Source organism: Vigna umbellata, chromosome 5 (genome assembly GCF_029865625.1).
Source record: "Vigna umbellata cultivar VRB3 chromosome 5, Vumbellata_1.0, whole genome shotgun sequence".
Classification (NCBI taxonomy): Eukaryota; Viridiplantae; Streptophyta; class Magnoliopsida; order Fabales; family Fabaceae; genus Vigna; species Vigna umbellata.
In genome coordinates, this window is record NC_142169.1 from 69,444,239 (window position 1) to 69,457,866 (window position 13,628).

The window sequence follows — 13,628 nt, forward strand, 5'->3', positions numbered from 1 at the left end:
TTACTAGGGACGTTATGCACAAGATGATGGAGCATAAAACCGAACTATATTATTTGGAAATAATTTTCATCAACCAAGATCAAATACATACTTGATGAGTGTACTAAAAGACATTGCTATTTACATCGTAGTGGCTACTACGATTGTGCTTGGACAAGCATAAAAAAAATCAATGATCTTGGGATAGAGAAGGAGACTGTGCTTGGACAGGCATAAAAAAAATCAATGATCTTGGGATAGAGAAGGAGACGCTGATGTTGCTTCAGTTTTCTCTTGAAGCAACGGCATGGTGCTTGACCTTTCAACGTTTGATACTTGATGTCCACTGTCTTCATCAAATCTATCCACACTATGCAAAAATATCCCTGACATAATATACATGAATACAACACATAAATTTTGAGAATTAGACATTTTAAGAACTGATAATGATTATAGAAATATTTCAATAGTTCATCTTAACTTTAAGATAATAGACAAGTTAATTTTTGTAAATATTGAACATTCTTGCTCTGACAAGTATATGTAAAAGAAAATTACAAACAAGGACTATAATGTTGGAAATCAACAAGAAATTTCCATGATGACTTACCAATGAACCATATTCCAGCTGCCAGAAACAATATTGATGTTAGAATCAATGCTGTCGTTCTCCAGTTGTTAATGCTATCCTGCATTATCATTATGTATGAAGAACCATTATAATCTTATATATCACAACATACATTCAGTGACCTGTAAATTTCTCTATCCGTCCCTCCCTTTGGTAAGTAATGAACAAATGAGAACAGTGGAACTTTGGGGATGAATTTTAAGCCATGTTAATTTATGACACGGGCTTAAAATAAAGTAGGTTTAGCTTTTTCAGTTTCCATGTAAAAGCATCATTTCTTATCGTAAGCATTTGGCTTAAAAGCTGATTATTTTCTTTTGATAACAAACAATTTTATGCACCCGATTTTCGCATTTTGTACTTGTTTGACATTTTTTTTCTCAAACTGAGGCATCATGTGTGTAAAAGTCCCAATTTCCACCAAAACACTTAACAACTTAAGAGTGTTCGGCAATGTCAGTACAAGTAACCGTTAGCAAAAGAATAACCTGGAGAACTCCAACAAGGGGTGAGGAAGGTACATCTCCAAAGATATGAATGGCAACAGTAGACATAGCCATAGATAGAGGCCTCAAACTTGGTTTAACACAACGTAGACATACGTAATTCACAGGACCCTGAAAAGAAAATTGCAAGCAAACAGCGCTAAACTTACAACATTTGATCTGGTTACAATAATTTAGAATAGTTATAATGATCACATTTCTTCCAAACTCAAATAGTGCAGAAGTCAGGAATTGTCTAAGCTAGGCATGCCGTACAAACTCAGTGGTTACTTGTTAGTACCATACTATGATTAAAATATATTCTTTCAAATTTCAGGTTAAAATTAAGATAAATTGATCTAAAGAAGCAGGGATATATACTCCGGATGCTAATAGGTACGAGAAAGGGATAAAAAAACATTGTACCCTGCAACAAGCATAAAATTCAAATGACAACCAACAGCAGGATGCCTCCTTGTTCTTGAGAGGAAGTTTTTGCATGTAATTTCCCAAATGTATAATTAATTTTACTTAAAAACACATAATTATTCATCAAGAATTTAACTTGGCAACATCAAGATAACAAAAAAAATCATTTCCTAAATAGATGGTAATTGATAAGTATGTAAAAAGGATACTGTTTCAATATAAAGAGAGATTCCTGGCATAGAAGGAAAATACCTGAGTGGCAAAAACAAGAAGTTCACCAATAGAGAAAAGAGCAAGGAAGCCATACATGCTTCTGAATAAGAAAGCACCAAAACAAAATGCTGCACCAATAAATGTAGTCGTTGAGAGAAGCTGCAAAAGGATTGTGTGTTTAGTACGACAGAAAAAGGAGAAATCGAATTACATTAGGGTAGGTTATAGTCACTCTTACATTATTCGATACCTTTTAATTTGAAAACTTCATCCTAAAACCTACCATTAGATTAAAGTTCCTTTAATATAGACCACGTTAACAAAAAATTATATTAATCTTCTGATACCCAATTCATGCAGCTCAAGATTAGCATCATGTTTACCTTAAAATTTATAAGAATATGAACCATCTGATTATCTTTTTATTGTTATTCAATTTTGAATAAATTAGTCACAAGCAATCTAGGTGATATTTGTTATTACTCAATGATTAGATTGATTAAAATCAAATTGTATATGGAGCAATTCAATCAATTTATCGCTAGTTGGCTACACTTTTAATCTGTTCAGCATAATATGGCCAATCCAGAGTATTAGTATTCTACAAAACTTTTTTCCAACCCTGTCATGTACAATTTAGGAATCACCAAAACTGCAACCATGATGCTCAAAACTTGTTGTTACACATGCCTCACCTAAGAGGCTGGTCAATATCAAAGTACCTTAGGTGAAGCAATTTAAACAAAGCATCCTTGCCATTAAAGTCTTAATATTTGAAGTGCATGTGCCTGACCAAAAACGCCATTTACAAATAGTTGCCTCCAAAATTAAGGTAGCATCTAGTTAGTGAGGATATATAATCCAAATGCGAGAAAGTTATTGAAAATAGGTCGGCATAAAGTGATTCATCATACTCAAACATGACGCAAAATTAATTGAGGACTGTTTATAGATCATTAAATTCACACAAATAAAATGTTAATTGGGTCCATGTAAATTATCAAAGACCATATGGCACAAGAAACCATGACCCTAAACATAATTTGCCTGTCCCAGCTGGAACATGCACTCATAGTCTATTACCATAATCTGCTCTTGATGACTTTTATATAATAACATGTATAAGATTACATATTATTGTAAGGAACATTGAAGTAAAATAGTTTACAGGAAAGAAATAATGAATATAAATACCAACCTTAAATGCATTTGATAATGTGTTATCCATATAATCCAAAATAAAGCCTCCGGCTAAAGTGCCCACTATTCCACATACAATTGTAATTCCTCCAAATATCAAATCTGCATCAGCCTACCAAAGCAATCCAACTTTAGTATTACAATAATACACACAATGTCTTACATGGAAAGTGTATTTTCTGTCTATAAGGTGTGATTGGAAGAAGCAAATTCTCACCATGTGGTATATGTTATAGCCAGCTTTGGGCCCCCAATACGAGTAAGCACCTATGACGAAGTTGTAGGCTATGTAGCCTGCAAATAGACAAAGTAAAACAATGACTGCTAAAAATAAAACTATAGGATATTAATATATGAAAGTTCACAAGGATGCAAGCTATCCACATTGCAGTCTTTGAGTTTAATCTCCCAACAAAATATGGTAAATATTACAAAACACAGTAAATGGATAGAGTAGTTAGTGGGAGAATAATTACCTATAACATTGACAACATAGACCTTATCAAGCAAAAGAGATTTCATATCTTTCAAAAATCTTGAAAACTTCTCATTAATTTGGGTTGCAGATTTTGACCTAAGGAGAATCAATCAGATAGAATGTTCAATATTTCAGACACTAAGTGATAGATGTCAAACAAAAAAAGATACAATAAATCAATAATGGGAAAAAACAACTATTTCAGAACATGAGTGTTCTCTGAATCAGAGTAAGTGCTTACTTGGAATGATGGTCTGAGTTTTTATCTCTAAGCTCTGCTTTTAAGGACAGTGGTTCATCTTTAGCATTGGAAGCCTCCATAACTTTGAATCAAACAAGTGAATTTTATTAAGGCTAAAATAAAAAGACATTGTTAATTAGGAACCATTAACCAGCCAACAAATCGGAAATCTAAATTTTCAGTGCATTGCAATATATATTCGAACCAAAACAAAAAAAAAATATTATACTTCCCACAAAATAGGATTTGAAGGGTGATGATGGAATAGACAATGCAAACATGGACGCTTTTAAGCATCATAAAACAATTGCAGTTTTTGTTTATATACGTTAAATATCTTTCCTAAAAAGCAAAACTTATAATCTCCCCAGTTGCTTTAAATAACAGGAAAAACTGAAAGAAAACTGGAAAAGAAACAAGCCTAGTTTTACACAACATTAATCTGAAAATGTATTCCACAGTCAATGTTATTTACAATATAAATTGGAATTTTTATTTACTCAGACCACGGAAGAGACAATAACATGTGATATAGAGAAATATTTAACAGAAGCATAAAGATTCCTCTCCTTAATCTGCATGGAGTCTCTTCCCTCTAGATAGTTTCTTTTTTGTTCTCTTCTAGTCGTTCTACTATGTTTTATTTTATATTAATGTTCTTGTAAATTTTGTATTATAGCTTAAAAGTAATATTAAAAATAAAATAAAAAACTATTTTTGTATGTCAAATGAAGAAATCTCCATTATATAGTTATAGAGTTATGCATGTATTGTCATATATTAAAGATAAGCTATGTCTCCCCTCAACTTCCTTTACAATATTTCTCTTTCTTGTTATTATAATATTTACCAAATTTCCTATCTATTTGGGCCTGAGACAGATATAGATTTTGGGTCTTATTAGGTACTTTGAAAAAGGAGTGTGTTCAGATAGTGCATAATTCTTAGATACCTTGAACTACTGCCTCAACTCCTTCGGGTTTCGGTCCCTTTTCTGAACTAGCAGGAACAAAACCTGATCCAAAAGTAGTTTAGAGATGAAACATAGTAGTAGGGGTTCACAAGGAAACGGTGCAAGACAAAAGTGAACCTCTCAATTGTAAAGGCTTCATAAAGAATCCTGAAATAGCAAATGGAAGCATCAGCAAAGACTCTACCCAGAATGCATAACGCCAGCCAAAATGACTTCCAACCTGGTAATAAACACGGAAAGGATGATATCAGAAGTAAAATACACTCTGGTTGTTTCTGTAGTGCTGAGTATCTAAAGGGGGATTCCCTCACTTGCAATCCTATGTTTTCTTTAATTATAATGCATTTCCTACTTGTAGAAAAAATATATTTTCAAACTGTTTAATCATTTGCAGTTTTAAACTCAACTTTGTTACTTTCCACGTTTTTAAGATTTAGAAAGAAATCTGTGCTGCCATCCTATATTCAAATTCCAGAGAAATAAGTCTGTACAAATAAAACTTGGAATAATGAAATTGTATATTTTTACTAACCATAGGTGTTACAATTAGTATTTAATGGTGGTACGAAAAGCAGACAACTTACCAAACCACCGTAGACATAGCCAAGTGCATATCCAGATGGTATGCACATGTAAAATATTGCAAGCCATGCTGTTTTCTGAGACATACACCCAATATGAGAAAAAGTTCGTCACCAGGGTAAGAAAAAATCAATCAATCATAATGACAGATGACATTCCAACAACCAAGAAGGATACAGAGGACATCATCCAGTTTTCTAATACATCTTTGAGCAAACTTAGCACAATTTAGGCAGATCATGTGACTACACTGATTAGAACTGATATTCTTTATGATTGATTAATAGCACTAAATATCAGTAGTTTTAAGGTTTTGAACAACATTGGAACAGTCTTATTTTCATTTATGTAGTCCCTCACCAGGCTTAATTAGGTTCTTGACATTAGTAATATAAAGATATTTAGAATATTATGGTTTTGCTCTAAAAGGTCAGCAGCCAAAACCCACTGACAGCTTAATAAATTAAAAGAAATAGTTTCTCAATATCAACTTCAAGAATCGAATCTAAATCACAAGTGAATGAAGCAAACAACAACCTACTACCCAGGGTAATTGTTTATGATCCCCCAGACCTGTAGATACTGTATGTTAACATCAAATCATATTTGCAGATTGATCTTCAACCCACCCAAACTTCCACAAATCCATTGTTTTACAGTCTAATAACAGGAGATACATTTGAGAGCTTTACATTGAGCATAACAGAGTGACAGAATAGACATTCTTCAAATCTGAAAGCAGGAGATGCTTCCAGGGAAAAGAAACAAACCTGAGGAACAGGGGCATTGTCATCAATAAAAGGTGCTGCAAGGCTTATAAAGGAAGCCTCGCCAACACCAACTAGCCTACAAAGAATATTGAAAGCATAAGAGAAAAATATAAGAAATCGTGTTACTGTTTAACTACACAACCAAAATTGCATAACTTGAAAAATAAAGGAATTAGACGACTTACATGCGACAGAGTGAAATGGACCAGAAATTAAAAGAAAAACCACAACATAGGGTTGCAAGTGTCCAAACTGATAATCCAATTCCTATAAGTCTAAATGGATTTACACTGCAAAATATAATAGTTGTGTTAGGATTAATATTCAATCTAATAATAGTAATTATAAATCAACAACCATGGGGTACATGTACAAGGCAATGATAGGCTAGAAATTCTTGTTTTGGAATAGTAATGTTAGTAAATTGAGAACAAATTTTACTTTAGCGGACTAACGGTTGAATAAATTGCTAATCCAACTTTCATGATAGCTTATGCTGCAAATTGTTTTAGATGCACGATCTCACTGATTTTAATATTTTAAAGTCATAGCCATGATGATTGTGCTGGCTACATATTACATTGTACATGAAGAAAGACAATTTGAAACTCAATGCAGCAGATCTATGGTGGTTCAAAAGCTGGTTCAACTCTCAGAATTTGTCATTTACAATTCTTCATTGAAGCATTAATGGATTGAATATTTAATGTTAAAAAAGTACAGCAGCTAGATTATTCAACTAATTGCAAGATAACCGTGTTTACCTCTTTGCTAGAGAAGCAAATATTGGAGAAGCCACAAGAAGTCCAACCATAAAAGCAGATGATAAAACTCCATCTTCAAAATTGTTCAAGTTAAAATCCCCTCTGCGAAAAAGGAGAAAAATATATAGACAAAAACTACTATGTAGCTGAAAATTACTTCTGCATGCAACACAGGGAGTAGCTCATACAGGCAACAGCAACAGTTATCTAGCACACTGAAAACTAAATTCTACATCGTGCAGGGTGATCATGCTATTTTGACAAGCATGCATGATAGTAAGTCAAACCGTTAACTAAGCAAGAGGCACAAATTTCCTCTCTTATTGTAATAATTTAGCGTGTGTTTGTCTTCGTTTTGAATCAGCTTGCATCTTTCGGGTTTCATATATCAAGAATAATTTGATGGTTCGTTTTTATGATACATTGAATTAATAATAATCTCCCTAACCTCCTTCACAACCCCATTTTTGGTTTCGCTTCTCCCTCCCCTTTTCAATTATCATTTCTACTTTACTCCATGAGAAAACCTCTGGCTTTGAAATGGGAAACATCAACAAACCCCGTTCTAAAAATTGGAATAAACCCAAGAATTTGAAAGTGTATGGAGAATTAAATGGCAAGCAGCGAGAGAAACTTCTTGAGTATATCTTACTGTATTCCAGAACCAGAAGAGCAACTACTACTCTCAGTGCACGTTCCCCTACTTCCATTAACACCATTGCTTGCTATGGCTCCTCGATCCACATAGTTTAACAAGTTAATCACACAAAATATAGCAAGTAGCCTACAAAACGAAGATAAAAGAGATAAAGTAATCAAAATAAAAAACATAGTCAGAAAACACACAGACATTTCATAAGAACAAAGATTTTCTCTCCACCACCACCACCAAAGAAAAGATGAAAAATAAAAAAGACCAAGAATTGCTTAAAACTTTTCTTCCCACTCCCACATAACCAAAACTTAGAAAGACTGAATTTTTCTGACCTTTACTAGCACGGATCTTAGTGGGGGCAAGGAAACAGAAAAGGAGCATTACATTTACCTTTTGGGTGTAAACCATGAACTTGTGGGAATCATGGAGGAGATTCGAGGCTCCATAGGCTCAGGTGAACGCTTTGGTTTCACTTGACAGTGGTCATCTTGAGCCATACCAATACTGTAGTACTTTGAGGCACAACACTTGTACTAAAATTTAATATAGTTGAATGGTAGTTAACCTGTCTGAACTTCAGAGGTGCTTCATCTTTCCTTCTTCTTAAGCTACGTCAGTTTTTTCTCCCCTACTTTTTTTGAAACAGTGAATTGATTCTTATTCTTCTTTTCTTTTAGTTTTTCACAAAAAGAATCCGGGATCATTGCCTCGTCTAAACCTTTTACTTTGACTTTCTTCGGAAATAATTATGCTACTCTGGATTATTTATATGATTTTCATATTTTTTTAATTAAATTAAATATTCATAACATTCAATCTTTTAGAGACTACTTAAGTAATCAGTAAACATGAATACTTTAATATCGTAAGATTTATTCAGTAATTTAAGTGAGAAATCAACTTCTAACTGATAAACTATTATATAGTTGATGATAAGTTATTAGTTTATAAATTTTGAACTGAAAAACTAGTTTATTGAATTAAAAAGGTTTGATAAAATATAACCCATATAATAATTAGTAAATATAAAATGACATTAAAAAAATATAATTATATAACTTATATTACGTTGATGAAATTTGTGTTTCGAAATGAAAAATATACTATTGTGTAATTGTAGTTTTACATTTTTTAATAATAATTAATTTTTTTTAACACTTTAACTAATTTTTAAAATTCTACATTTTTTATTTCAATAATTTATCTTATTTAGATGAAATTTGATCTGATAAATATTAATCATATTTATTTATTATTTTAAATTAATGTTATACTGAATTCTCTTTTAATATTTTAATAAAAACATTTGTTACTTCAAATTATAGTATTAAATCTTTTTTTTAATTTAAACTCCATAAAAAATTAAAATTTAATTTAATAAATATTGAAATATTTCATTATGTTATGTCTATAAACTTGAAATAATTAGTAATAAGTAAAAAAAAATTAAAGATAATAAAAATATTAAAATATAAGAAATTGTAATGAAAGAAAATTAAATAAGGTACTAAGTTAAAGTAATTTATAACTTATATAAAAACTCTTGAAATAAACTATTTTGAGATTCTTATTAAACAATTATGTATTACTAAAACTGACTTCAAGTTGATTGGCCTCGCATATTCAAATTTTATATGAATCTTAATGACCTAAAATCTATATATTTCTAGAACATATTAAAAAGTTTTTAAATTAACACTTGAGAAACATTAAAGAAAAAATATATCGGAATGAAATTCTAAAGAAAAAGAGAAGTTAGTCTTTATTTATAAATTAATGGTTATAGCAAGTACATTATATTTTGTTTTTAAGTGAGATAAGTATACCTACAGGCTAAAAATGACTCATTTGTTGATTAATATATGTGGACATATCCAAACCAATGACTTTTGTCTACCAAAGTAAGCATTACTCGATTTAAATAAAAATAAATGTTTGCTTGTAGTTTGATTTTAAAAAAATAACACTTGATTTTAATCACAATCCAATTTAAATATTTTTTTTTTAATTTTTCATCTATATATTGACTTTCACCTTTAAATAGTTTTAGGTAAAAAGTTTATACTGTATTAGAACACACACACAAGCCTCATTTTGAATAACCACAACTCACAACTTCTTCTGATCTACATTATAACACGTGTTAAATGAGATGATTTCATATGATCTAAAAACATTATAAAATTAGCAAAATCTGAGCTTACTAAATTGTCAGATTTTACAACTTAGTATTTGAACATCGTTTTAGATTTTATAATTCATCCAACCGAGAAATTATAATCAGCTGCTTACTGACAAAATGACGGTTAGGCTCTTTAACATAATAACCTTCAAAGGGTAACAATTCCAAAATATAGAAATAAACATCATTATTTGCATACTTTTGAACAGCCTAAAAACCTTTCCCACATATGAAATATACACCCAAGCACAAATGGACATGTTAGAATGTTGCACCAAGAGAGGAATAAAGGTACGAACAATCAAATCACTCTTTAATTATGAGACATTGTCATCTTATCATCAATTTTATAAACTTCATTCGTAATACAAGCACATCACATTTTTTTACTGATATTAAAAACTTAAGCAGTCATGTCCAAACAGCAGACTCAATTTTACCGAGAATTGGCTGGTACAAATTTCAGTGAAATGCTATTGACACAATGGCGTTCGTTAGTGGGTGTTGGAAATCCTTCACCTTTAAAAACATGACCTAGATGTCCCCCACAAGCAGCACAGGTTATTTCTGTCCTCATCCCATCAGGGTCCGCCTGTTGATAAGTGGCTGTTAATTTTGTATACATTCGTTGATACAATTTAAGACGAGTGCCTTCAGATACTTGTTGACAATTCAATATAAAATCAGTTTTAAATAGAGTAAAGCTTTTCCAACATTAAAGCACACAAAAATTGATGTAGTTGCATAGATAGGTACTGATAGTATTATTGTCCAATTAGAATTGAAGTTTTATCTCAATAATACACATAATAATTTGTAGTAAAACTAAGCATATCTTGCCAAAATGAAACTCAAATTTTGATAGGTGAACGCTATGAAAGATATTGTATCTAAGTTTTGCCTTGTTTTAAATCCTACTTTTCATTTTCTTCAATTCTTAACAGGTGTTCTTAATTAGGCACTTGTTGGAAAAGGCTGTTAAGATAAAACTATACTAACTTACAGTGCGATTTATAGCCCCGGGAAGACCCTCATAGAAGGCTGGCCAGCCACAACCAGAATTGAATTTTGTAATTGACTTGTAGAGAGGAGTCCCACAACCAGCACAGTTGTAAATTCCCTCACCATAGAACTTGTCATACTCTCCAGTTCCAGGGAACCTGCACCAGATCAAAACATTTTCTTACAACCGAAACAGAATTTCCCATCTTGAATGAAACTAGTTACCATCTTCAAACTAACGCTGTTGCCATGGACTTTGTTGCTAAGAAAATTAAGAACCACCAAAAATTCGGAGCAGACTCAAAATTACTCAGATTTGTCCATTCCAAGCATCACTCTCTCCCCTCGATTTTTTCTCTGTGCATCTCTAACATTCATTCAAATTGCCAGAATCACATATGGAAAATTAGTCACAGCACATCTTGTGAGGGTCTTGTCACAGCACAGGACCATAAGCATATAGACAACATACTAATGAACGTATCTAAGAGGAGATTACATTGTAGCCTTCGATCCAGTTGAAATACTATTAGTTACGGTCGTCAGTGATAGTTAAAAGTCATTTATTTTTAGTTAAGTTTGTTAACAAGAGTTTTGGCAGATTTACCAGTATAAAAAGACCAAAATTGTATCATGAAATCAGTGAATGCAGTATCAATTTCTCCCAGCTCAACATTCTCTTTCAAGATGTACTTCAATTAGCTAGGACAACCCATTACTAATAATCCCTCTTACTACTGTGATCATAAAAACTAAGCAGTACGACTACAGACATGGTTTTAAACAACTGTCCGCAACCACAATAGAAGCCATATTTGTCCACAATCTTCCATAATAACAAACATCTCGACTGCAGCTTAAAATCTTGATCACACTGTCAAGGGATTAACCTTTAGCACGCGCAATAACTCAGCATATACCTTGCATGATCCAGGAGTGAGTGAATTTTTGAAATCAAACCTTCCCAATTTAGACTTATTTGGATAAACTTTTCTATGAGCACTTATAAGAGAGAAATAATAAGTAAAATGCATTTAACTTCAGCATAAAGCTAAAATCAGCTTACACACTTCAATTTTTGGTGGAGCTAAAAGAAAATATCTTCACACAAGTCAAGTAAAGTTGATTTCATGTAGTGCCAAAAACTCAATTTATTATACTTACATTTTTCTTATCCTACTCATGTGAAGTTTATCCAAATAGCTTTTAATAAAAAAATGTATTTCCATGACTTCATTTCATTCTTGAATTTCGGCATAGAGGGCAACTCCGGGAAAGAAAATCAAGATTCGGAGAAACTTGACATACCCATTAATTGTCTGACGCGATTTCAACGTTTGAGAAGCTTAATCGATAAAAAAAAGATAAGAAATAACGGTTCTTACTCCGTGCCCTTTTGCCTGAGAATGCGAAACTGATCAGGGGAGAGAATTGCCTGCCACTCTTCCTCGGATTTGTGGAGTGAACCAGGTGCAGCCATGGCGACAATCCCACCTCGAAAACGACGTTTCGGTTGGAAAGAGGGTGACGCGAAAATTGAAAGAGTGGAAGAAGCAATGGGGTTTGGGAAGGAGAAAGATGTGGGAGGAGAAGAAAGGAGAAAATTTGAGAAAATGGGTTTGGAACAGATTGGAGTTGAAGAGGTTCTCAGAATGGTGAAGGTCATGGCTATGCTTTTGTGTTCACAGGGTCACCTTCAACTTTAACATTATAGTATTTATTCGCCTTTTTTTTTTTTTTTCCTGTGGACTCGGTGCCTGCTTTCATGATTTTCTTGGATTTTTTGGCTCTTAAAGTTTCTAGTAAATTATGTCTAGAAAATCTGCATCCTAAAATCGTGATAAGCGTTTTAGAAAAACAAAATGTCTTTCCTCCCAAAAAGTATAATATTTGTATTTCAAGGAACCACTCTTTCTTTTCACGAATCACGTTGTTATAAATATATTTTTCAACCTTATTAATTATTTTATCATTTATTTACTTTATGTGATTTGATTTCTTTGTTTAATCAAAATCCTCAATTTTAAGAGTACAAAAATATGAACTTTTTTTAATTTTAAAATTCAATAGTTGAAATCGATTGGTTAGTTTTATAAAATTTTAATATAATTTGGTCACAAATTGTATTGTTTTTATTTAAAAATAAATTATTTTGGTGTAGGATTTGAAATCACACTCAAACATTCATTCACAATTTTCTTTTATTCACTTAGTGTTCTTTTGAATATTTTTAACTAGATTATTGTTATTGTGAAAGATACTATGACACTCTGACACTCTGAAACTCAAGTTAATAATCTAGAAAATCATTTTCACACTAAAGTCCTAAATTTAAAAAAAAAAAAGTTATCTACTTCATTACCTCATGCTTGTATTTATAAGTTTCAAAATAAATTTATTATCATTAGAACTATAATTAAAACCTTACATTTAATAAGTAAGACTTATCAATAATAAGCTTATTATAAATTTTACTTATAACTTCTCAGGGCTTGAGACCATTTGATCCTTCCATTATTTTGTGCTGAGTGTTGATATGTATGTGTATAACATAAATTAATATATATTAAAAAACACTTGATTATTAATTGTATTATACTTAATTTAAAATAAATTAATATCTATGAACACTTTTATTATTAATTAAATGAAAAGTAACTCTATTATTTATTTTTTAAGAACTGAAAAACTATATCAAACCTTTTATTGATAGTAAAATGAAAGTGAATGAAATAGATAATTAATAAAAATAATTAAGTTTATATATCTATTTAAGGTTTTCTTTATATAAACATTTAAATACAAACAAATTAATGTTAGAAGGTAATCCTTGAAAACAAATAATTAAGTATAAATATTATATTAAAGAAAAAGTACGAGTATTTAATTATTTATATGATAATTGGGCGAGTACGAAAATCATAGTATCTTATCCTACCTAATAATTACTATCAGTAAAATTTATTTAATTTCTTTTATTAATTAAATAATATAGTAAAAAATATATTAATAATAAAATAATAGTTTAAAAATTGATTTTA

The 13,628-nt window shown here is 31.2% G+C and overlaps 2 protein-coding genes across 2 annotated transcripts; both read right to left on the minus strand.

The window, feature by feature from the left end:
* Positions 1-27: 27 nt before the first annotated feature.
* On the minus strand, positions 28-8,081 carry LOC124831106 (Major facilitator superfamily protein). Its single transcript, XM_047305002.2, has 16 exons — positions 7,794-8,081; positions 7,401-7,532; positions 6,749-6,850; positions 6,170-6,274; positions 5,985-6,060; positions 5,217-5,291; positions 4,750-4,852; positions 4,612-4,674; positions 3,660-3,741; positions 3,417-3,514; positions 3,158-3,234; positions 2,939-3,052; positions 1,780-1,899; positions 1,102-1,230; positions 593-671; positions 28-365 (listed from the first exon to the last, which is right to left on the minus strand). The coding sequence occupies exons 1-16, from the start codon at positions 7,898-7,900 to the stop codon at positions 223-225; spliced, it is 1,605 nt and encodes a 534-aa protein (XP_047160958.2). The 5' UTR covers positions 7,901-8,081; the 3' UTR covers positions 28-222.
* A 1,790-nt stretch (positions 8,082-9,871) lies between these two features.
* Positions 9,872-12,293, minus strand: LOC124831108 (peptide methionine sulfoxide reductase B5-like). Its single transcript, XM_047305004.2, has 3 exons — positions 11,973-12,293; positions 10,589-10,745; positions 9,872-10,177 (listed from the first exon to the last, which is right to left on the minus strand). The coding sequence occupies exons 1-3, from the start codon at positions 12,251-12,253 to the stop codon at positions 10,022-10,024; spliced, it is 594 nt and encodes a 197-aa protein (XP_047160960.1). The 5' UTR covers positions 12,254-12,293; the 3' UTR covers positions 9,872-10,021.
* Between the last annotated feature and the right edge of the window lie 1,335 nt (positions 12,294-13,628).